This window comes from Vidua chalybeata, chromosome 1 (assembly GCF_026979565.1).
Source record: "Vidua chalybeata isolate OUT-0048 chromosome 1, bVidCha1 merged haplotype, whole genome shotgun sequence".
Lineage (NCBI taxonomy): Eukaryota > Metazoa > Chordata > Aves > Passeriformes > Viduidae > Vidua > Vidua chalybeata.
The window spans coordinates 103,063,664-103,088,027 of record NC_071530.1 but is presented as its reverse complement, the minus strand read 5'-3'; the positions used below and the strand labels follow the sequence as shown (position 1 = coordinate 103,088,027).

The window sequence follows — 24,364 nt, the reverse complement described above, 5'->3', positions numbered from 1 at the left end:
CCTCCTTGCAGCAGGGAGAAAATTTATTTGTAGTGCTCCTAAAACATATTTAAATTCACAATGTTCAATACCGTGACATAAAAGTAGCCTAAAAACATGATTGTTGATATATTTAGCAAAGTTGTGTTCATGTATGTGTTTTCACTTAGGGCTAATCTGTATGATTTAATAACCATTAGGTGGAAAGCCCTCCAGTCTCCCTAGATACCCCACCAAAATTGGCACACACTCGCTGCAGAGAATAAATCTCTAACTAGCCACTTCCAGGGAAGAATGTGCCATTTCTGTAGCTCACATGGTATGCTCTCCATATCTCCTGTTGTGGCTCTGTTTCTGTGGCTGATTAAATGTATTATCTTTTTTACCCATTCCGTTACAAAAGTACTCCCCAAACTGTTGATTAATTGTGGGTTCTCTGCCTGTTTTTTCTGCCTCTGTCGAGGTCAGGATTGAAGGCACTTGAGACGGTATTTCATGTTTGGACCCAGGTGTTTATTATTTCTTATCAAGGTTACAGCTTCACAGCCATGAGTTCTGCAGTCTTTCATTAGCAAGGCACAAAATGGCCAACTATCTCTTGTTACAAGGTCTTTAAGACTAAACTATCCAATTAAGAAATAACACCTAGATTATTTTCCCTTGTAACCCAATAACTGATCCCTTGAAGCCTGCAATGCGGACTTTTCTGTCCAATCACAAAACATCACCCAAACCCATGAAGAAGAAGGAAGAAAGTAAAGAAGAAGAACCTGCCTCCATCCTAAAACCTCCATCTTGCTTCATATTTATTTCTATATTCTAAAATCCCAAACTCTAAGTTTTCCACCCTGTGATATTACACACTTCTAACCAACTACACATCCATAATCCCAGTGCTATTAATCAATTTTGGAAGTCTTCTCCACAGCCTCAGGTCAAATGCAGTGCTCACTTGCGAGTCTGTGTCTTTCAGCACAGAAAGTTTAAAACTCTCAGCATCCAGGATTCCAACAATTAATTAAGCTGCAACCTCACATGTGATTAGGGCACAGGACTGTGAGTCAGGCAGTTCCCTCTATAGTTATGTCTGGCACCCACCATTTTCCTGCAAAAGATAGTTACAAGCATCACAGAATCACAGACTCAATTAGGCTGGAAAAGACCTCTGAGATCATCAAGACCAACTTATGACGGAACACCACCCACGTCAACTGAACCAATGCACTGAGTTAGTCTTTTCTTAAACACCCCTGTGGACAGTGAGCCCATTCCCTCCCTGGGCAGCCCATTCCAAAGTCTAATCACCCTTTCTGTGAAGAATTTCTTCTTAATGTCCAACCTAAACCTCCCCTGGCACAACTTAAGGCTGCACCTCCTTGTCCGTTCCCTAGAAGCCTGAGAGAAGAAACTGATCCCCACTTGGCTACAACCTACTTTCAGATAGTTGTGTCATGAATGAGTGTTTAAGAGCACTTAAACAATCTTCGGAAAAGTTATAAATAAAAACAGGTTTAATATAAAAGCAACAGCACAACAAACTTAGTTGATAAGGTTCACTCAACTATTTACTCTACTATGCTGTTTATAGGGCTACAAGAGAGTGGGCTTTCCTATTTAGTCATAATTATGTTTCATCCTGGCCACACATGGGGTTGGAAAGTTTCTTTGGAAGTTTGAAAACTCCTTCCAGCCCTTCTCGTGGATGGATGTAATACTGCCAAACATTCAGTCATCCGGGACCTCCTGATTTAGCCAGGACTGATGATAAACGATGGAAAGCAGTTTAGTGAGCTCTTCCACCACCCTAGGATGAATCCCACCTGCTCCCATAACTTGTGAGCATCTAAGTGGCACAGCAGGTCAGTGCTCCTGGAGTTTGGGGGGTCCATTCTGCTCCCCATCTCTGTCTACCAGCTCAGGAGTCCAGGTGTCCTGAGAATAACCAGTCTCACTGTAGAACAGTGAGGCAAAGAAGGCAGTAAGTACCTCAGTCTTTTCCTCATCTTTGGTAACTATATTGCCCCCACATCCAATAAAGAATAGAGACTTTCACTGCACTTCTTTTTTTGTAAATTAATTTTTGTATTTATAAAACCACTTTTTATTATCCTTTACATAATTGGTCCGATTCAGTTCTAACTGAGGTTTTGCCTCTAATTTTCTTTCTGCATTAACCAATGACATCCTTAAACATTTCCTGAGTTCCCTGCCCCTTTCTCCAAACATGATACACCCTTTTTTTTCCCCCTGAGTTTTTGTGAAAAGCTCCCTTCTCCACCAGGTCCCTCTTCTTTCCAGCTAGCTGGTGTTTCAATGTCTCTATTCCTAAAACACAGAGTGTTCATGGAGGTGTTTATGAAACATGCCTTTCCCACAGGTATCTTTAATGCTATAAAGTGAATACTGGCCTTTGATAATATGATTTCAAAATGAAAATACATTTATATTAATAATGGTGCCATCCAGTGCTCTTCTGCTGCATATTAAATATTTTTAGATATATTTAGTCTGTTTTATTTTAAATTTGAAAACATCCTCTTCCTACTGTTCATATATTATACAATTAGGGTTTAAATTTGTAACAAACCTTCAAGTAAATTATAGCATTAAATTTACTTATAGAGATTTTAATTGGGTTTATTTGTGCTTCCTCTTACTGAAAATCTTTAGAGCTGTTGTAAATCAACATATATCAATTTACTTTTGCAGCAGCTCTGAATTTGAAGTTACTAACTTATAAAAATGTCTCTATCAAAAAAGCAAAATCCCTTTTTAATCTAACTTACTTCATTGTGCAATAACTTACTTAACACAGGTATTGCAGGGAAGTTGAGATATCACTCCTGCATGACCAACACAAGATTAAGATTTCCTCTGACAGACTTAATAACTATTTCTGTGGTCATATGTCAGTTCTATAATTAGCAGATGAGAAGAGTACTTTCTTCACTTTTGCATAGAGAAGGCAACAGTAAATTTAGTAACTTCAGGAATTCGAGTCATCAAGACACAGAATGTGAAAGCAGGATGAAGACGTAAGCTATGCTTTTTGAAATACACCCTTCTTCTATAGATGGGAAGGTGAATTTGAGGTTTCACCCCTTGTATGCAGATGTGAAAAATCCAGTTAATCGTGCTATTTGACTCTGTAATTTTAAAAAACGCAGCTCTTGATTACTCTTGAAAAGGAGTAGAATGCAATCAAAACAAGGCAGCTGATATTGACGTCTGGCTATGTGCCCAAGGAACATTAGTGGTTCCTGTTAACACCTTTCTACCTCGCTTCATCAAGTTTCTCACATATTCCTCAGAACATAGCTCAAAGAATGGTTTAATTAACAGAGCTGTCCTCTGGTGAACACATAGCTCAGGACAGCTTTCAAATACACCAGCAGAGCTGTGGTCTACTGCTACTGCCTGGAAAAAAACTCAGTTATGAAATGGCAAAATGGAAAAATCATTGGCAGGGTTATGGGGAAATACACACTGTATTTTACATAAAGCCATCCCTAGTAAATGTTGTTGTTCGAGGGTTAAAAATGTTACAAAAATGCTGAATGTGAAGTGATTTATGAGTGTAAAAAGAAAGAGGCAACAGTCTTTTTCTTGTGTTTGGATATACTACCAAAGTGCTGCTTTAAGGGCAAAGGTAGAGAGTCACAAATCATTATTAACTTCAGAAATTGCATTTTTCCTTTGTAGCCTAAAAAAAAAATGAATACCTTTCTTAAATGTTAAAATGGTGGTTAAAGGTGGACGTTGAGGAGGTGCAATGTGAATATATATACCTATCCTAAACAAATACATATAAATACATATTTACACAGCTTCTTAGGAGTTTGACTGGCCCCTGGAAAACAGTACTTTTTAAAAGAATAAAGTTATAAATCTATGTCTGGTTGGATTTTTATACAAAAACCTATCTTCCTATTTCATTTTTCATTACTAACAAATTTGTATGATGTGTTATCTATAAATGTTTATAAATAAGTATCATCTGAATATGAGGACTCAATTTCCTTGTACCAAATTCAAATACCTAACCCAATTCTGCTCTTTCAGAGGTATACCAGGACATAGACATATGTACTGAAAATGCTCATTACTGTCTATCCATGACCATTTTTCCCCTTCCACATTGCAGAAACAAATGCCCATTTTCAGCTCGTGCTTAGAGGAACATTTCAAAGAAGGAACCAGCCTCTCCCAGTGCTACTTTTCTTAACCACATTACCACTCCTTCATGTAATTTTAACTTACTGCCCCAGAACAAAAAGAAAACCAGACCACAGTATTCAGCTGTGGATGTCAGCTGTCCCAGCTGAAGTGCTTAGATCAACATATCATGAAGAAGCATAAACTTCATGGATGAATGAAAGGATATGAGCTTTTTCTTAAAGTAAACCTCCAGAAAGCCCTATTGTGGCAGACAGATTAAGGAAGTTTCCTTTTCTGAACATAATTAACATGGGAATAATATGTGGGTAGTTTCATCTGGGATAAGGAGAAGCTCAACTTTTGAGCTCCTAGAAAATAAATGAGGGTCACCATTAAGCAAGAAACTACACAAAGTTGCCTAAATAATTTTTTCTATGCTTTAGTATCATTTTTAGGATAAAAGAATCCATAGTAAATCAATTTTTAAAAGACCATGGTAAAATTCACCAAAATGCGATATATACTTACGTTGAGTCTGGAACTGAAAAATGTGAGGCTATATTTAACAAAGATGAATGTTTGTTTCATACTTTAATTACAAACCTTTGCAAAACCACCAGTTGCCAAAATACCTGATTTCTGTTCTCTTTGCTTAAATGGCCTTTTAATTAACCTGCTTTTAAAGGACAAGCAACATTTTTCTCTGTTGTTTCTATTCTCAGTTTGAAAAGACAAAGGAGAATAACAAATATTTTTCTCAACTTTTTTTTATTTTTTGATTTATGACTTTTTCAGTGTTATAAAAGCAGTAGGTCTCACCCATGCCCTCACATTCCCAGCTGACCACAACAAGGCACACAGCTCTCATTTATAGTAGAAAAAAGGACTCTAATCCTTCCACTATCACCAGAATATAAGGTTCAGAAGCTAAACCAAGATTAAAACTATCCTTCATGACACATAAAATTATCTGAAAGGAAATAGACCTCAAGACACAGTGAAAATTCTCCTGACACAAAATCAGCCCCTTCTCAGACACATTTTTCGTGTGAATTGATACTGAGCAGTAGAAGACACACACACCACTGCCCTTGGTTTTTATGCAATGTTGTGTCACTGCTTGCTCTCAGACTGTCCAGGTGCTTTCTGATGACACCAACTCTTTGGTGCTCTCTTTCTACTCCCCACCCCTCAAATATCTTTCCATCCAAATGAAAAATTAGAGAGAAGTAAAAGACACCCTTTGCCTTCCCCACCCCCTTGCTCCCCCCTCCACCAAACCTCCCAAAAAAAGATGAAGAAATACAGTGGCTCTGGATTTGGCTACTTTCACACAGACAGATACAAAATTTACTGCAATAGGGATGTGGAAATTTAGATGCAGTGCAAGGATGACATTTTTCTATGTATTATTCCACTCATTTTCCCTTGATTTAACCTGTGAAAAATGCTGTGCTTTACACAGCTTCCTTATAAAACTTAATCTAACATAAATTGAAATTAATCTGGTTCAAAATTAACTTCTGGGTTTTGCTAATTTTGTCTAACTTTGCCCTGGGTAATTTAAGCTGGAAATGAGCAGTGAAATTCAATACTCAAGAGATTTTTGTGTGTTTCATAGTTCAAAGGGTAATCTTCAACTTTCCAGGATCTACTCTTAATGGCGAATGCTCCCACCATGTCAGGACAAGAATCCCTAGCTGACAAATCCTATTCCTTTAAGTAACAACACTCTTGAATTTGACCAGAAAAGGCTGCTTAGAATCAGTCTGAAAGCATTGGAGTTCCTTTTGAAGCAATAGGTACTAAATGTGCTATGCAAATGTTGCCCATCATCTTGCTGCCAAAATGGTTATTAATTAATTCAATGTAAATACAGACTTGGTATTAATATCAGCAACATTTTCATTTCAGTAACCTTGAACTGGTGACTTTCTGTGTGTTTATATTTCTTGTTTATGGCTGTCACAGATATTTTTCAACAGATGAGCTGAAGGCTTGATCATACAAGTATATAGCCACTAACTTATATTTCTGAATTAACAGGTCAGTAAAGATTTCTCACTCCTAGTTCTCAAAGTTCAAGCCCACTAATCCTTATACAATTATTTTTTATTAATTATTTTGCCAAATGTGTGAAAGTGCAAAGCACTCCCCTTGACAGAAGCACAACTTAAAATTTGAAAGCACAAGCCCCTTGCCTACAAAACACAAGACAGCTGCTCATGGGATTATGGGCCACAGACTCCCCACAGACTCTTCCCTTACTGCACCTTCACTTTACTGCTTACCACCAAAAGCATCCTCACAATATTTTTTCTCACTAAAATGTCATTTGCATAGTATTTGAAAGGTCTAGAAAGCTCTTAACTATCTGAAAAAACAATTAGAACTGTCACAGTCCTGAGTACTTCACAATCTAGCATTCAAGGGAATCTTGCAGAAACACAAACATGTTGGATTAAAATACTTTCCTACTTGTTTCTTTATAAACCAGGAAAATAACTTCTCCATTGGGAACAGAATTGCTCAGATAGAGCTGGAGTCCAGCTCATGTTGTCTTGTACACTTTTCTTATGGCTGTTCACTAGCCCAGTTAAAACTCTGTTTAAAGGCTGATGTGTGTGTCTAGTTGATTTAGCATATTTTTGGGGTTTCAATAATATGCAGATGTCTAACCCCAAGAGCCATTAGGCATATAAACATTTTTAGCTCTTGGTTTGATACATGTTTTTTGGCTGACCAGTTTTCAAAATATCTACTTGTACTTGTGCCAAATAGTCTACCATTTCTATATATGCCTCCAGTTTGTGCATCAGCACTTTATAAATCTCCAAATAAAATCTTCCATGTTTATTTTCCTTAGAGAGAATTTCCCACTTAATAAGTGTGGGCCTCCTTTATTTATATGTATTTTTCTATTGAGATGGTATCTGTATACTTTCTAAGTAATTTTGGTGTTTGAGGGGTTTTATTATGGAAAGAGAAATAAAAATAATACTAAAAATATATTGCATTTTTACTGTGGGCTTTATCTATACATAGCTTAAAACACATATAATCATCACTTTCTGGCTGATGGTACTGCAAAAAGACTAGTGTTATGATAGAAAGGAGAGAAAAAAGGCTTTCCTGGAGTTAAGCCAATATTTTGTCAGCACCCTGATCTCCTAAAGGACATCCACTCCCTTTTTGATAGTGTTTGGTTCATTTCACTATGTGTGCTTTTTCAGGTGTTTAATTTCTTGAAGTAAATTGTGAAGAACACCCTTAAAGGGTGTCAGCAAATATTTTATAACATATATTTATAATTTTTTGCTCTCAGATCCTGTTTGATATATACATTTTGGTTGATTAGTATTCAAAAGATCTATTTGCATTTGTGCCAAATATAAAATTCTATTAACAATTTACTCCCCCTCGTCAGAGAAGGGGATTTCTCACCCTCTGGTCCAGGAAGGAAAATGTAAAACCAGGACAGGACTGAATACCCCAGTAATCACAGAACACTGGTCACTGCATTCACCCCAGTCATCACTGGTGGCACCATGGCTTATGGTCCCAGTGGTGCTTCCAGGGATTACTCAGAGCCTTCTCTTTCATTTCCATCATCTATACGTGGCTGTATGGAAGCTCCTAGAAGGCGTCCACGCTGCCATGTAAGCAGCCCTGATTTTATCCTGGGCAACCTGGCCTGAAAATATTTAATCCAGGATATCTTAACAGCATAGCAAGAGCAGGCTTAGAGGCTCTGTACATTCAAATATTTATGCTTCCTGGGTGAGTCTGGCAAGAAGTGCTGCCAAATGTACCTTTATCAGTGCCCTATGCTGGCTAATTTAAAATTAACTTGGGCACTGCCTACATGAGTCGCAGCAACGTGTTTGACTGAAACCAGCATCCCTCCAGGCGCAGTAGGTACCCAGTTTAGGGGGAAGGTGGAGGTGAGAAGATCATTTTATGATTCTAAACCTGAGCTACTTCACCAGAGAGACTGACAGTGTAATATAGCACTGTACAGCAGTGCTGGAGAGAGCAACCTCAGTCAAGGGAGAAGCAAAAGAGGAGACCAACAAGCATTTTTGAGAGAACCTGAGCTCAGGATGCCGCTGGTAGCTGTGCCAAAGCTGCATGGAGGTTGGTCTTTCACAACTGCGCTCAAAAGTTGCTCAGAGATCTGTGGCCCAATGAGTAAAATTAGGAACATCCTTGATATGATTTCATAGGCAGGACAGTAGTTTTCAGGAATTTGCATTTATCAGAAACTTTTTTTTTTTTTTTAAAACAAACCCTGAAAAAGTGGCAGAGGAAAATAAAGTGATTTACAAATTTTCTCACTTTGTCCTACAGAGTTTTCATTGAATATTATTTCAGAATTAGACCCTGATTGATCTTGATTGTCTCCTTTTGAGTGAAAAGCACTTAATTAACATAGAGATCAAGTTATGGAAAAATATCCAGTATCTTTGTGTGTATTTATTTACAGGATTGCTCCGGATGAACATGCAGTTGTAATTCACTCATTTTCCACTGCCTTTCTAATTATGTACACAGCCATATCAGGCAAAATGAAAGCTTAATCTGTTTTTCAGGAGACAGCAAGTGCAGTTCCTCGCCATAGAAATGATCCAGCATGTAGGAAATCACAGCTCTCACTGCTTGATGATTCAAACGGAGCAGATCCCGCTCCCTTCCTGCATCCCTGCTCCACCAAACCATGTGTTTGTGTCTTTGAGTAGCGCTCTCCACCAGATAGTTTCTCTTAGACAAGACTAATTCAGGAACAGGAGGAGTAGTACGAATTTGCTGTTAAAAAGGAAACAAAAAAAAAAAAAAAAAAAGGAAACAAAAACAAAACAAAACAAAACAAAACAAAAAATTAAGTAGAGAACTATTCGGGGAAGAAGTGCTCGGGCAGGAAGTGTCCCGTGCAGGACTGCAGTATTATCTCAGGTTTCTCGTTTCCTAGGAATGTAGTAACTTCCCCGTGGGTTGTTTTGTGGGCGGTGTTTTTGAATTTATGCTAATTCAGCTTCGCTGACAGGGAGAGGAGCCGTGTCTCGGTGCCACAGCTCTCCTGACAGTCGGCAGTGGCGAGCGGCTGCCGCCGAGCCAGGCCATGGGCTGCTGCTTGTGACAGGGTCACTCGCCCTCCCGCCGGGTCGCCCGTGTCGCCAGCAGCGGGGCCGACATGTGCCTATGACCATGGAGATGAAGGACTCGGGCAGCGTGGTGCTGACAGCCTACCATCCCCACAGCCCGGCCAGGATCCCGGGCATGGAGCAGAGCTTTGTACAGGACATCCCCGCCAGCCATTCGCCCGCCAGCAGGTAAAGCCTGAGGGGTGGGGACCGGTGCCATGGCCCGGTGTTTTGCCAGCGCTGGATGTGTGTTCTGTGGCAGCCTGAGAGCTCGGACACTTGAGAGCACTGCGCTCTGCTCATTTCTTTTCTCCGCCGGGGAAGTGATTCAGCCCAGGGGTGCGGGTTGGGGTTGGGACGGGGAAACACGAGTGCATATTTGAAATGTTGTAAGTCGACAGATCAGACTAGTTTCCTGCCCAGGATACTCAACAAGACAATCCCTGCGAAAAAAGGCACGTGAATCAGGCTTCTGCTCAGATCGTTTAGGACTGTATTGACAAAAAGTGAGGTGGTGGGACCGGCTGAGCTTGGCGCTCAGAAAGTTGATTCTGGCTTTGGTTTAGAGGATTATTTAATTCCTTCTCTGTCCACTCGCCGGGTCAGAACCAACCCTTGTGCTTTTCTCTGTGAAACTGAGGTTGCTGCTTTGCTTTGCACGCCCACCTACACACAATGGGGAGAGTGCACCGCTAAAGACTTAGTCTAAATACGAACATTCCTTTGTGTTGCAGGAAACTAAGTATTGTCTTAATTAACGCAGTCGTGTGTATATTTACTTTCCTGCCTCGTAAGAATGCATGTATTTGCACAGTTCAAAAACAAATGGTTTGAGCAGTTTCACTATTTTAGAAAATCTGATCTTTCTCCTAAACATACATATCTGAGTTTTGCAACTTTCTCCAAAAGAAGTGATATACAAGTTCATACTGTAAAAAGTTGAAGAAAGTAGCAAGTCTTGCATTATGGCTTGACTGAAAAAATAAGAACTAAAGTCTGAAGAAACAGCAGATGACATTATCACCATGAATTAAGTCTGTGTCTTCTCTTAATAAAAATAATGATATTTACTTCATATTGTTTATTTATAGCCCAATTCTATTTTGTTTTCAATGTCATTATTTAGATTAGCTGCATCTTCCTGTTCTTTGTGTGTTTCCCTGGCTGTCCCATAAAGATAACTCCTTTGTTCTGGTAAACTGCTGTTTGAGAGCAGTACCAAAATACACAATTACATGTTGAGAAAAGAAACGGAGTCTGGGCTTTTAGACGCAGTAAGAATGGCATTTGCTACTCAAAACAGAGAGCAGTGGTTTGGCATTGGGTTACAGGGAAGCATGTCATTTTTTTCCCTGTGCTCTTCCCTTAGGAAGAGCATAAATTCAATCTCTCAAACTTTTAAGTTTGTGAGCAACAGAAATGCAGTGTTTTGCTGTTTTTCTTTTAGGTGTGCTAATTGTTTTAAAATGCACTTGAAACTTAAGCTCAGAGTGTTTAAGGGTTTAAATTGCACATAAATCATATGCATATCACCTACAAAAAGCAGAAGTGCCAATTACAGTTCCTGAAAGAAAGAACTAAAGCGGATCCTGACATTTTGATGAGGAACGTATTTTGGAAGCTCCTGCCATGAGGCAAAGCCATGTGTCTCTCTCTATGTCTACATATCCATAAGACTTGGGCACTGTCTCCCCTTTCTTGTCCTCAACTTCCCACAGCTGTCTAATAGCCAAATTCTGCCATATGGGCAGTCAGTGGCTATCTGAGTTTCCAAAGCCTGTTTGAGAGAATGATTTTATTAACCCAGCATGAAGTCCTCTGGAATGCAGAACCCATGAAGGCAAATGCACTGAGTGTTTTAGCAAATGGTAAAACAGGCTCTGGCTTAATCCCTACTTCATCTTCTAAGAACTCTTTCCTGGACTGCATTTTCTGTATAGCTTCCTCTGCCACCATCCTAATGCAAGAGCTTTTATTATAGGTTCTGTCTGGTGTTCCTTGATCCCTAGGGCAGCTACCCACACTATGGCATGTTAACTCCTAAACTCTTCAGGAAAATTATTCAAAAAAGCATGAAAAAACCAGAGGTGTCACCCTTTTCTTGTTTGATAACAAAAACAGTTGGGACCCAGTGCCTGAAGTTAGCTGCTTAAGTTACATGTAGCTCTAAAGCAGTCTGTGTTTGAGATGTTTATCCATGAGAGTATAATCTGTTTTGGATATTAGCCTTTAACTTGGTAAACTGCTGACCAGTTGTCTCTCAGCTTAGGAATCAAGATACTTAATTTTCCTTTCTCTTGTCATAACATTTTGCTTGCTTTAGAGTGATGCACTCTTTATATAAGAATAGCTTCACTCACCAGAGTCAGGCTTGGAGTTGTCTTCCAGCTCTTTTGTCTTGCAGAAATTTTCCCTTTGAAAACCTTCTGATCAGAGTTTTCTCACAAAAAGTGGAATCTAATGCAGCCTTAGCCAGCAATTAACTGCACCACTCCCCACTGTTAAAAAAGACACTAATAAAAAAAGAAGGAAAGATTTAAGTAACCATCATGACCCCCTAAACAAATGAGTAATCTTAAATACTCTTGACAATCCAGACACACAGCTGAGATGTACACGAAAGGTTACACTAACAGATGCATCAGGCCACTTGGATTCATATTCATGCACAACTCTCACACGGCCAGCCAGGCTGGCATCCTGTATGCATTTCTAAAACACACTGCCAGCATCAGGGTCAGCATGAAGTAGAGCAGCTGCAAGTATTTCCATTTCTAAGCCCAGTGGGTATATACTCCATCATAAGTTGGGGGATAGTATCTGGTGGGCTATAAGGAGAACAGGAGAAAATCTGCTTAAATTGCTTTGAATGGAGGATGGATCAGTGTGCAGTGAAGGATGGAACATTCATAGAAATAATGAAGAGGAGAGTGGGATGACAGTTTGACTGCATAGTGATGCCATCACCAGTTTGCAAAGGAGAACACTAGCTTCCAAATGTAGCACTGGATAAGATCAATAAAGTGGCTAAGAAAGGGACCACAGATTCCACCCATCCTCCAGAAAAAGAGTTCATCAGAGGGACTAAAGACTTAAATATCTTTACTTTGATTATCCATGTAGTTCAATTCTATCTTTCTCCGTTTGTTGCATCTTGCAGACTTATTTAACCAGTTCTATACATGAGCTGGAGTGAGCCCTGAAAACTACACTGTTGAGTATCCTGGAGTTCCGGGAGAATTCTCCAGACAAACCTTCCTTTAATGCTAATGTAACTAGCAAGTTCATTTTCCATTTTCTCATGGGATATTACAGTCTCTTTCCTTATCTTATCATCTGCTTTTATGTGCATTTTATAAGCATTTATAGTACTTGTATTTTTTTTTTTTTTTATTGCTTGTGGGAATGAGGTGTTGGGGAGATCTCTGTTTTGTTTGCTTGGAAGTCAGGCTAGCTTTACAGCAGACGAGTATAATGGGAAAGATTCCTGCTCTTGTGGCAACCTCATCACTCTTTTTTAATCCTGTTTAATAAAAAATAGATGTCACAAGTACCAGCACCAAAGAACCCAGAATATCACACTATCCCTGTCAATACAGATCCTTAGTGAAAGCTGAAAGTGCTGATTTATGTTACATAATGGTCAACTTTGGTTTCCTCATTTCAGAGAATGAAGGACTTTGTAGTTGTGTACAAATACTGCTCCTGGGTTATATAGAGGAAAAGTGAGGCCATGGCCATATGTCTTTCTTACATCCCCTTTCTGTCCTGTTAGGAGTAGCACAGGAATAACTCCCATGCTCAGAGGAAATAGGCATGACCTTTATGCCAAATGGTCAGAGAGCTTTCTAAGGTAATTATGCAATTAGGGGAAGACAAAGCATTCCTAAGTGAGTCATGCTCCAGCTTTCCTTGACTCCAGTATGATAATTAGTATGTTCCTCTGTTTGCTACCAGCACATCTACCAGAAAAGAACTCATCCTGCACTGCAAATCACATTTTCACTGCAGTGAGTGGCTGTCACTTACGTGAGCATGAAATAAGAATTAGGGGAAAGAAAAAGCATGTTCATAGGGTTTGTTTCTGCAGAATGGTGTGAGAGCAGCTTTTAAAGTGCACATTAAGCTTTTTATACACGGAGTAACCTTTTCAATCAATAATCATGCAAAGAGCAGCATATATATACTACCAAACCTAGGAGCTTGCTTTACCTTGCATAGGTAAAGGACAAAGTAGATGTCAGCTCTACTAAACACAGCCAAGAGCCCTTCTTAAATTCCCTAGTCCACTGCAAGTCTGGTACTTCCAGTTGTTTCAGAGAAACGCCTTCCCAATCTCTTTGCATTCAGCATGTCTCCCTTCTCCTACTGTCAGGTTGGTTTTCAGGCAGACATCACTAAACTGAAGAGTCAAAAAAGAATATTTTCTATGTTGGTTGAAAAATACTGTGTGGATTGAGTTACCTGCTCTGCAAGTCTGACTTGCAGAGTTGGAGCTGGTAGTCAAGTCATTGCACTGGACAAGCATGACACCAGATTGTTTTGTAGGATTCATTCCTCCTTGCAAGCCCCAAGATACTAAAGATATATGTCAAGGTGAGCTAAAGTGTCCTGAAATAATTCCCTGGAAGAAATACAACTGCAGGAGGAGTCTTTATGCACCAAAATTTGTCTTGTGACAGGAGGAGCTATGTGAACAGCTCAGGTTTTATCCCAACAGAAGCAGATTTTATCACACTGAAGTAAGGTCTGTAAGCCCTGGGGCCAGGTGATCTGGGTTGGATTTCTGTCAGTACTGATTGAGCAGCTCCCCTGCTCAGTTGTATACAAGTGATGTCAAGAATGTCTTCTTGGTGATCTAGGATAAACAACCTTAACTATTTTGGATGTTTTTCTCACCTTATCATGAACTTCCCCAGAAGGCAAAATTAAAATCTGGCTCCTTTTCCACAGTAGATCTTGACATGACTTGAGCCTTTTGCAGTAACTTGGACTCCAAAGCTATGAATTTAAAATTTTAAAATGTACTAAATGTGGTAAAGAAAAATCCCACAAATCAGTAGCCTAGGAAAAAACAGCACAAAAAAAAATTATGGAAAAAATAACCCTTGTTACAACTTACAGAAGATTTCTAAAATATGATTTTTAAAGTATATTTTTATAGATGCTAAGAATGATAATTCTTAATAAAATACTTACGAGGAGGATGAATATAAATAAGTCAGACAATAGTAGACACGCTTTTCCTGTAGGTTTTAGAAATATCCTTGTCCTCTGGGAGCCACTCTGAGGAATGTAGTATTTATAGCCAGCTCCTCATGTTATGGTTGAAACTAGAGTTGGCTTCTCTGGTTTCTTTTTAGTTTGGTGCTCCTGCTGCTCTCCCTGGTACCTCCATATGTAGAGCTAATGAAAAACATCTGGCACTGTCCCTTTGATCATTTTGTTGGGTTGAGCATTTAGCCAGCTGCCCCATTCATTTTTAACTAAGTCACTTATCTCTCATTACATGAGTGTTGGAGCTGCCTGCAAAAAAAAAGAGTAGGACCTGAGAGCCCTGCATGCTGTACACAGACATGTTCAGATTGCATCTGGCAGCCTGACATCACTGGCATAACAAACTGCCAGAAGTCCACAACCTTAGTGATACTTTTGCACAGGAGATCATAATAATTCAGTGCAAATGTGTGGAAAATGTGTAGAGGTGGCAAGTGCAAGACACGAGTATGGAGTACTAGTAAAAGTACTTAGCTAGAGCAGGATCTGAAAAGCATCTGGTTAGTGCTGCACAAATATAGAATCACATCCTGAAATAGTGTGGGGTATCCACAGCAAACAGTCAAGCTAACATCCTGGATTTCAGCTAACCACAGCAGAGCAGCCATTTGGCCCACTGCATTGCTTAGCTCCAGCTGGCCAGGAGCACAGCAGAGCAAGCCCAGCTGGCAGCACATCTGCCAGAGGGGCAGGACCACTCTCTGTGCAGCCTTCAGGTACCACCATGGTGGGTGCATTCAAAGAGCACAGGAGAGGTACCCAGAGAATAGAACCCAGAGTCCCATCCCAAGGATGAAACGAACCATCCTACCTAGCATTTTGGCCCCCCTTTTCCTGCCTACTACTTTCTCTCTCAGTGAAAATCGGCTCATACCACCCTGGTCTTCCAAGTTCTGTCTGGGTACTAGGGACTCAGAACAGGAAGACAAACAAAAAAATACAAGGGGGTGTGATGTGTTGCACAGGAGTGGGAAGAAGAGAGGAGCAAAGGAGGACAGGAGAAGGACCACATTCCTAGGTGCATTACCTGATTCGCATCCTTGTGTGCAAATAAAAGGATCTGGAGTCAGAAAAGAAAGAACTCATAAATGTTGTTTTGTGGTGGGGAAATTTAAAGCTGGGCCTCAAGTCCCACCAAACACATGGGGTTTGGAATGGCATTTAAGTAGTGATTTTGAAATCAAAACATTAAATTGTTTAAAAGACAGGTTGTTTGAAAAAAGTGCTCTATTACCCTGAAGGACTATTTCAGCAGAGATCAACAGAAGTGCTTGAGTTGGCATCCCTTGTAATTAATGCAAGGAAAAGATTGATGATCTGTGAGGGATCCCTCATTTCTGTAATTCATTTTTTCCCCTGCCATATCTTAACTTTCCAGACACTGTCAGAGTCTCTGAGGAGAGTGGAATAAACACTGGAGCAGGGAGCGTTTTATCAGCATGTTTGTTTAAAGACAGTTATGTTGTCTTATTTGGGATGCTGTGTAATACTCAGCTACTGTAGGTTTGCAGGATTTTCAGATGCATAAAATCATCCAGTTTAGGATAGACTTATGTTGGATGCTTAGGCAGAGGGTAGCTGAACGAAGGAGAGACAGAAATCTCTCCTACTAGATGTTGCTGTTAATTTCTGCCTGAGGACTACACAAGCCTTTTTAAAAAATCTCTTGGTGCAGAAGGTCCTCTGAGCAGATAATGACCAAGATAATGACCATAAGGCTTTTTGTGGAGGGTAGAAGAGGCCTACCAGAGAGAGACAAGAGAACAAGTATATGTGGAGAAGAAGTATCAGATGTAGAAATCCATCTGTTTTGACATCATTTATCAGATGAAAGACAAGTAAAGCAAGAGACAAGCCAGGGAACTGTGTTTTAAGCACCTGTGCATGAAACCTCAGGACATCAGCTACCAGGTCACTCTCACAATTTGCTACCAGAGATGGAAGAAGCTCTAGAGCTATAAGTCTTCATATTTTTCTAGAGCTAATTAAAAAAACCCTAGCTTTCAAATGCTAAGACTTGGGAAGGGCATAATAAATGTATAAAGGCCTGAATTTGACTCATGGAATAGTAGGTTCTTTCCTAACTATACCCCTGCAGAGTCTGCACATAGCCAGACTCCGAGTTAGTCAATGCAAAATATAGGTATGGCAGTGTAGAGCCTCCTCAACATCAGCTGCTCTTTCTCTGGCTCATGAAAACTCAGAACAAAATATCATCCAATCTCATTTTCTGGCCCAGTGATTATCATACCCAGTGGTCAAGAGGGAATTTAGAAGTGAGAATGACAGATCCTTTTTAAGGTTAACCTTGGTATAAGAGCAAGAACTGGATAGCATTCAAGCCAACATGAATTAGTCCTTTTCTTCATTCTAATTTAATAAAACATCAATGATAAATCAGGCAGTGAAACATCAAGTGGGATATGAGTCTTGTTTTTACATATGGACTGAGTTAAAGGACACTTAGGCATAGTAATAGAGGTTTTACCTCTGAATTTAGTGGAAATGGAATCAAGTCATTACAACTCACATTTTTTTTGCCAATAATTTTGCTTACAGGGCATGATTTGATTATGCTATCTGCTGTCTCAAGTCAGGCTGACTTCTTTGACGGTATTCTTGCAGAATAGGACATCCATATGAAGTCCTAGATAATTAAAACGTAACAGTGACTAGGCCTGTCTTCTTTTTGCACTACTTCCCTCTGTTACTCAAATATTATGAAAACTTGAGTTCTAAATATTTGTCTGGATGTATCAGAGATGATTATAAAATCTTTGCTGTAAATGCAGGTGAAACATGGAACACGGGGGCCTAGGGCATTCTGTGAAGATGTTTTTCAGGCTCAGCTGTCCTTGGGCATTTGTGGGCCAGATGGTGCCCATGTCATGCATGTGCAAGGAGGTGAATGGAAGCAGAGAGTTTATCCTGATGAACAGAGACAAGGGAAGCCTTGGTACTCAAGCTGCAGCAAGATTTTAAATTGCAAGTGCTCTCTTTTGGAGAGAGGGTGGGAAGAAGGAAGCTAGGACAGCCATCCAAGAAAAGGAAACGAGGTTTTTTAAGTACATGGGAATCTTTTGTCACCTGCTGAAACAGTAGTGTCTGCTTCATATGAGGTCTTTCTTACATGTTCTACTCAGAGTATGCATTTCACTGTAAGGCCCTGTGATCTGCTGCAATTCTTTGTTGCTGCCTTGTTTGCTTGCTTTCTTTCCGCCTTCTTTCTTTCAATTAGCAAAAGCAATTAACACATGAGAATTTAACATTACTGGTAATTTGAATTTTCTGGAAGCATTCATTTATTCTAATTGACCTGTGTGTGTAGAATATGTGCAAGCCCATAGATGGAGCATGAAGTTTATGGTTACCCACATGTCATTAACAATTCAGAGTATATGGCAAACATTAGAATTACTTGTACTACAAGTCAAATATTAACTGGAATTTTCTTCAAGCATATTTGTTTAAACCATCTGTTGCCTCTGACAATGAGTACCAATTAAACATAAACAAGACAACCTATGTCAATTTCTGAAGAGCTTTCTTCATCATACAGGACCTCCATGTTCTGTATTTAGAAGCACACCACATTTTTGGGAGAGACATTGATTCTGCAGCTATGTTGTGTGGTCAAAATGCATTTCATCCTTAATGGACTCTGTCTCTTACGCCTTTTTTTTAACTACTAAATTTGTTTTACAAGATTTAGCTAACCTTGGCCTGAAGTTAACTGTGCCACACTCAGCAATGCAGTAAGATCATGCAAGCCAAAACAGCTTGCTCCAGTCTACACTGAACACAAGCAAATCTGCCTTACATATCATGCAACAATAAATCACTAGTTTTAAGTAGTCATGCATTTGTACATGGAGTTTATTGTCATAGGATGTCCTTGGAGGCTCATTTTCTCTTTCCAGATTCAAACATGGGGTATGATATTCATGTGGATAACAAGGGTGTCTATAATTAACACTTAGTGCTAGCAAGAATTCTAAAAGATACAGTTAAGTTGTAATTTTCAGAGGTAGCCTTTTCCTCCTTACATGAAACCATGAAACTTTCTGAAGTAAGAAAGATGTGTATTGCTTTTTTTTTTTTTTTTTGCTCTCAGACACAGGACACTTGAATTTGATTTGTGTCCTATTGGTATTTAGGCCCAGCTGTGATGTCTATATTCTGCTGAAAATCTGCATTACAGGCAAAAAAGAACCAAATAAAGCAATGAAAAGAAAAAATAAAACCAAAGAAATTCAGTCTGACATAATATGGTTTAACAGCAAGATAATAAATCCGTGGCTTTAGTGGATATCAAGATTGCCACGTAATGATTGCACACAGGAATTCAGAACATACTTTCATGGGGTGGTTGCAAGCAAATCTGAGCTCCCTCTGTCTGTGTCCAGGAGCTGTAGGGCCACGTTAGCACAGAGTTTTGCCCAAGCTGAAGAACAGCCATGGTGACGCACTAGCTCAGCTGCTGGCTTCTGGCCCTGGGAAGCCCGTGTCCGTCCCTCTGACACGGCTGTAGGAAACTTGAAGGCTGGAATTCAAAGTGTTTAAACTAATGCTTCAGGACTGATAAGGAAAGGAAAAAAAGTACGTGTTTTTCTGAACAGGCCTCTTGCTGATTAATAGGTTAGGTTGGCTATTTTCAGGTTTAGGTACATAAACAGGTGTAAAGTTACACTGCAATTTTCTCAAATACTTTGCAGCCTGGAAGGGAAGCTTTACCCAACTTGCTTGAACCATAGCAGAATATCTTGTTCTTTTGTGCAAATCAGATTCCTACAAGGGAAAAGCACATGAAAAAGGAGTGCTGCTTGTGATACTCACTTAGAAAAGCTTATTGACAACAATATGAAAGTATTCATCATCTGAATCCCTGTAGACTCCAGCAGAACAGTCAAGGGTACAGCAGGAATCCAGCACTAGTTCTGATGAATAAATTTAAAGACGATTTTACATTTTTATTAGGTTAGATTTTTTTTCCCTTTAACTTAGGTAATCCATCTGAAGAGCAGAGTTCTGATTTTCTGGAAGAATAGATCTTGAAAACCTTTTATTTCTTAAACAAGACTGAGGCCAGTCAGCATGAATATCCACTAGAATCTCCTTTTTAATTAAATTTCATCAGCTGGATCAGAAATATGATGATGTTCAGAAACTGCATTGAGCCACATTCAAACACTGTAAATAAGGTTTATAACCTTTGTTCTTGAGCTGTCAGTTCAGCCTTTGGTTTCTGAATCATTTCATGGCATTGATCCAGTGCTTCAGTTATGCTGAAAAAGACATTGACCACTGGAAAAGTGGGTGGAAAAACATCGTTCAGCAGTCAGCTGGGTATATCTGCTGAAAGTATGTCTGTAATTTTGTGAAGGAGATGGTGTTACTAAGAACAGATTGGTTTCTGAGACTGCCTTGGACCCAGCCAGCTGTAGTTAAACCCTCAAAGGCTGACAAAGTGCATTCCTAATTATATCAGTGGAGTGGATGGCTAGATTAAGTTACCTCCTCTGAGGCTATTGGTGACGAGTTTCCATCACTGGGATAGATTATATATTTCATACAAACCAAGGGGACCTCAGGCTGTGCAACAATAGGAATGACCCAAATTCTGACATGATACACACCTGCCAGGCTACCCTAAAGCCCACAAATAGCCATATCCTGTTAATTCACTGGACATGATAACATTTGATAGGCAATCTTGAAGACTATGAATAAATTTAAACTTAGTATGGGATTAATCTTTGAAATTAAATACATCAGTTTGCACCAGATACCAGAAAAAAAAAAAAACAGTAAAATCATAGAGAGTGGGAAGAGTTTTTTGGTTTCTGTAGAAAAAACACATATTTATGGCTTTGGCCATCCTCACAGGGTCTTAAAACACTCACTGACATCACTATACTTAAGCAACTGGTATAGCTGAAAATAATAAGCTCAGTGTTTATTTTTCTGTACTTCTCTATGATCTATATTTAGTTAAAAACTTAATACCACTTTTCCATGATTTTTAACTACCTGTAAAATGAGTAATGCCCTGTAATGTGGTTATAGCAGACCTAACTTAACACCTTCTGAAGATCACTTGAAAGCGATGGGTAGATCTCAGGGATAAACAATGAACTACACATCCTTAGGTACAGTGAGAGGAGTGATATATTCTTACAGAAGGGAAGGAAACCTTAATCTTCTATATCAATTTCATATTTGATGAAAAGAGTTTGCTCACTTTGCAAGACTGCTGTTCTGCATTTTATGTTCGGGAGACAAGGAAAATTCCTCTTTGCTGGAGCTGACATTTCTGCCCTTTCTCATGCTTAAACCATGATATCTAAAGCCAGAGAGACAACACAATGCTCTGTTCATGACACCTGGAAAATCCTTTTTAGAGTTAGGTGCTGTGGTGGGCTGATCAGATAAATCACTCTGGAGAAGAGTACATGTTTGTTTTAACTGTTGAACTGTGGAGGCTAGACAGAGTTGAGTCTTCGGATTACAAAGGTAATTGATGTCTCACCACACTGCAAGTCAGACCTGGAACTTCTCCTGGTGACAGTAGGCTTTGGGCTTGCCTCTGAAGATCTAGATGTCCTGTGTCAGCATTCTGCAACTGACTTTGTATCTTCAATACATGTTGCAGTTCTTTTTTGTCATTTATCCTATTCACTCCATTGTTTTATTTAGGAACTCCTAAATTCCATATGGGGATGAAACAATTATTGAATTTCTCTGTAATTGCATTTCTATTGCACCCACTTTGGGCATTTATTGGACTTTGATGAAAAACAACGAACTTCGCCAAAAACCACTGAGCTACACAGGAAAGATAATTGAGTGGGGTAATTCTGTAATGGTCACTCATGATGGAAAAACTTAGCAAGTTCAATGGGATATTTTTCCTTTTAGATTGATCACAGTCACTTTTTTGGATTATACTCAGAGAAATATACTTACAAATGGAAATATTATCACAAGTTAGCAGTGGACCCCAAAATCCAAACAAAACAATGAAGCAACGCAGACTTTCCTTCCTATTCTGATTGCATCACTGGAACTATTGCCTAATAAAGGGATTTTGTTTGAAAAAAATTCCTTCTGTGTTTTTGTACAGTGCTGTGTGTCTGCATTCCTGTTCATTTGTATGCTTGATTAGCTGAAATCAAATACAATGATGCAGATCTCCAAGCAGCTATAAAAACTCAAAGTGAGCAATACTAACAGAAAAAAAAAAATCTACATTGCACTCTTCATGGGAATTGCTGTGCAGAAAGCAAAAGACCTGATGCAAAATCATGTTTTTCCTTCATCTTACTCTGTCATTTTGTAAGAGGAGTTTGCTTTTTAGTGGACTTCAAATAGTCTTGTGAACAGGTAACAAAGGATGTACTATTTGTGTCTCTGCCTCATGCACCGTGGTCCTCTGGCCAGCAGCTTGAAAGACTTAGCTAGATTTTAAGAAATTATGTAAGTATTAATTGTGGGATTTTTTTTTTCCTCTACCTGTGATACTCTGTGTGCTTTTGGTATTACTTTTGACTTTTGCTGAGTTAGTCCTGTGGTTTTGGAATGAGTCCTGTAGATTCTAAGAACGGGGAAGGTATTTTGGTTTTTGCAGGTGATGCTGTATCTTCTAAAAATGAATCATCAAATTGATTCTGATTATAGCCATCAATTAAAATTAATAGAAATATATAGATGTATAATTTTAGGTGCCTAAGATAAGAAAATTGGTGAAGATCTTTGTCATCCTATCTGTATATTCCGAATGTATCACTTTAAGATAGAAGAAAATATTACAGTACACATCTGAACCTTAAGCAAGAAAACTTCTAATCATTATTAGAATCTAAAGGAACTTAGAAGAAAACTCAAAAGTTAAGGGTAAAGTGGCAATTACTTAATAAGAAGTACATAAGTAAAAAAGAAAACATACCTAGCCATACTTGAATGGCTATCCCAGAAGTGCCTCTTGCTGAGTAGTTGAGGGCTTTTTTTGCATTTGCCTTGTTGTTGACAAAATCTTGGCTAGTCTTTCTTTGAAAATGGGTTATATTTTGACAGCATTGGAAAAGATCTTTCTGAGTAGATACACTTTCCCATTACTAAGTAGTAAAGTGAAGGATAGACTAAAACCATGATGAAAGTAGATGAAAGATCATCAAAATTCTTTAGCTGAGGCTTGTTCTTGAATTCAGGGGTTTGTTTTGATGTGGTGCTTTACTTAAATTACTGATTTAATCATGCACTTGTTGAAATAAAAGCTGTTGAAAAGTTCTGTGGTTGGATTATGTGGAAAAGAACATTTGTGACTAGAAAATTGAATAGGGATTGTAGAAATTGTTATTCAGAAGTCTGAACAAGTAACTGAAACACACGTTACTGGGCATTTTCACAAAGAAAGCATTCGAAAATACACATTCATTGCAGATGTGATGGCAGAAGTTTTTTGACTGATTCTGTACATTTCTTTGATGCAACCCTTGAAATGTCAACAGTCAAATGATTTACTACACTGTATTGGAGTTTTGACGGCTATCCTATACAATATGTAAATAGGAAAGTCCTGCTTTCCTGGAAATTATGATAAGAGCGTAGCTTCTTGGTTAGCTGTGATTGACCTCATGCTACTATCCAATGTTTGCCTAACAAAAATGAAATTAATTTGTTTTGCATGAAAAAAGCAATCAGATAATATCTTGAGGGGAAAGCCTTGACTTAGACACATGTACTGTCTGTACCATAGAAAATTTTATGATTTACTGTATTTCTAAGTACTTTGAACATTTTTTGATGGATGGGCTGGTTTAATCCCATTGACAAGATAAATAATGAGAGCAGCCCTGTGGTTCCTCTGAGTTGCTGTGGTTGTCTAATTTTCATTGGACACAAACTTTATCATGAACTTCCTCTGAATAGCACTTGCCCTGCGTTTCCTGCAAGGTTTGCTGGACTTGATTTGCACATTGTTACTCATATTCTGTTCCATATAGAAATGTTCTGTACAAAATTGTTGGGTTGTACTTTTTTTTCACAGATGGACACCTGGGGAGCTTAATTGCATTGTCCAGTTGCTCATAAAGGACAAATTCCGGTGACTTCTAAGCTTGACTGTGGGCTGTGCCAGGGCATGCTCTGGGGTTCTCCTGACCATTTCCCCAGCTCATATCATCACCTCAGAATGTAACAGTGAAGTCACAAAACTCTCCCTGTTTTCAGAACTGCAGGTCTACAGCAAATCTATGGACAGAAAGTGTAGGAGAACCAAAGAAAAACCTGCCCATAGACTGGTGTGTCTCCTGCAGCTGTGACAGCTGCATCTATGGGACCATTTTCTGGAGGACAGCTCTAGAGGACTAGGCAGTTCACAAAAGCAAAATGGCTTAGTTTTGGTTTGTTCCTTGCTTGATCAAAAGTTATTGTCAAATTCCCACCAAACTCATAGGTTCTGTCTGGTAGTCAGCTATCCCCAAACTACTTTCCTTCTTTTCTAGTCTACTGGGGCTCAGAATCACAACCAAGTTGTGATGACAAAACAAACTGCCACTTACACTGTGAGCTTTTATAACCATTTAGGGACTTGCTCTTAGCGCATGGCTAATAAAAAGTAACTTAACTAGGCTTTTACTTCTTTCATTACAGAATTACTTAGAATTATGTCACATTTGCCATGGACAAAACTTTCACATGGCAGTTAATATAGCTCAGTTGCTAATTAGGAAGTTTTCCAGCAGTAGCAATAACATTGTTTGTCTTAATTCTTATAATTATATTCATGTGAAACTCCTTTCCCTGAACTA

At 39.0% G+C, this 24,364-nt stretch overlaps 1 protein-coding gene across 2 annotated transcripts in view; it reads left to right on the top strand.

Annotated features, from left to right (window-relative positions):
* The first annotated feature begins 9,336 nt into the window (after positions 1 to 9,336).
* ARHGAP28 (Rho GTPase activating protein 28) overlaps positions 9,337 to 24,364 on the top strand; it is a 76,002-nt gene continuing 60,974 nt past the window's right edge. The window contains exon 1 of one of the 2 annotated variants that reach the window (XM_053960808.1): positions 9,337 to 9,467. In XM_053960808.1, the coding sequence (XP_053816783.1) occupies positions 9,337 to 9,467 (131 nt within the window). The remainder of the gene's footprint in view (positions 9,468 to 24,364) is intronic. The other variant, XM_053960810.1, reaches the window with a different exon arrangement.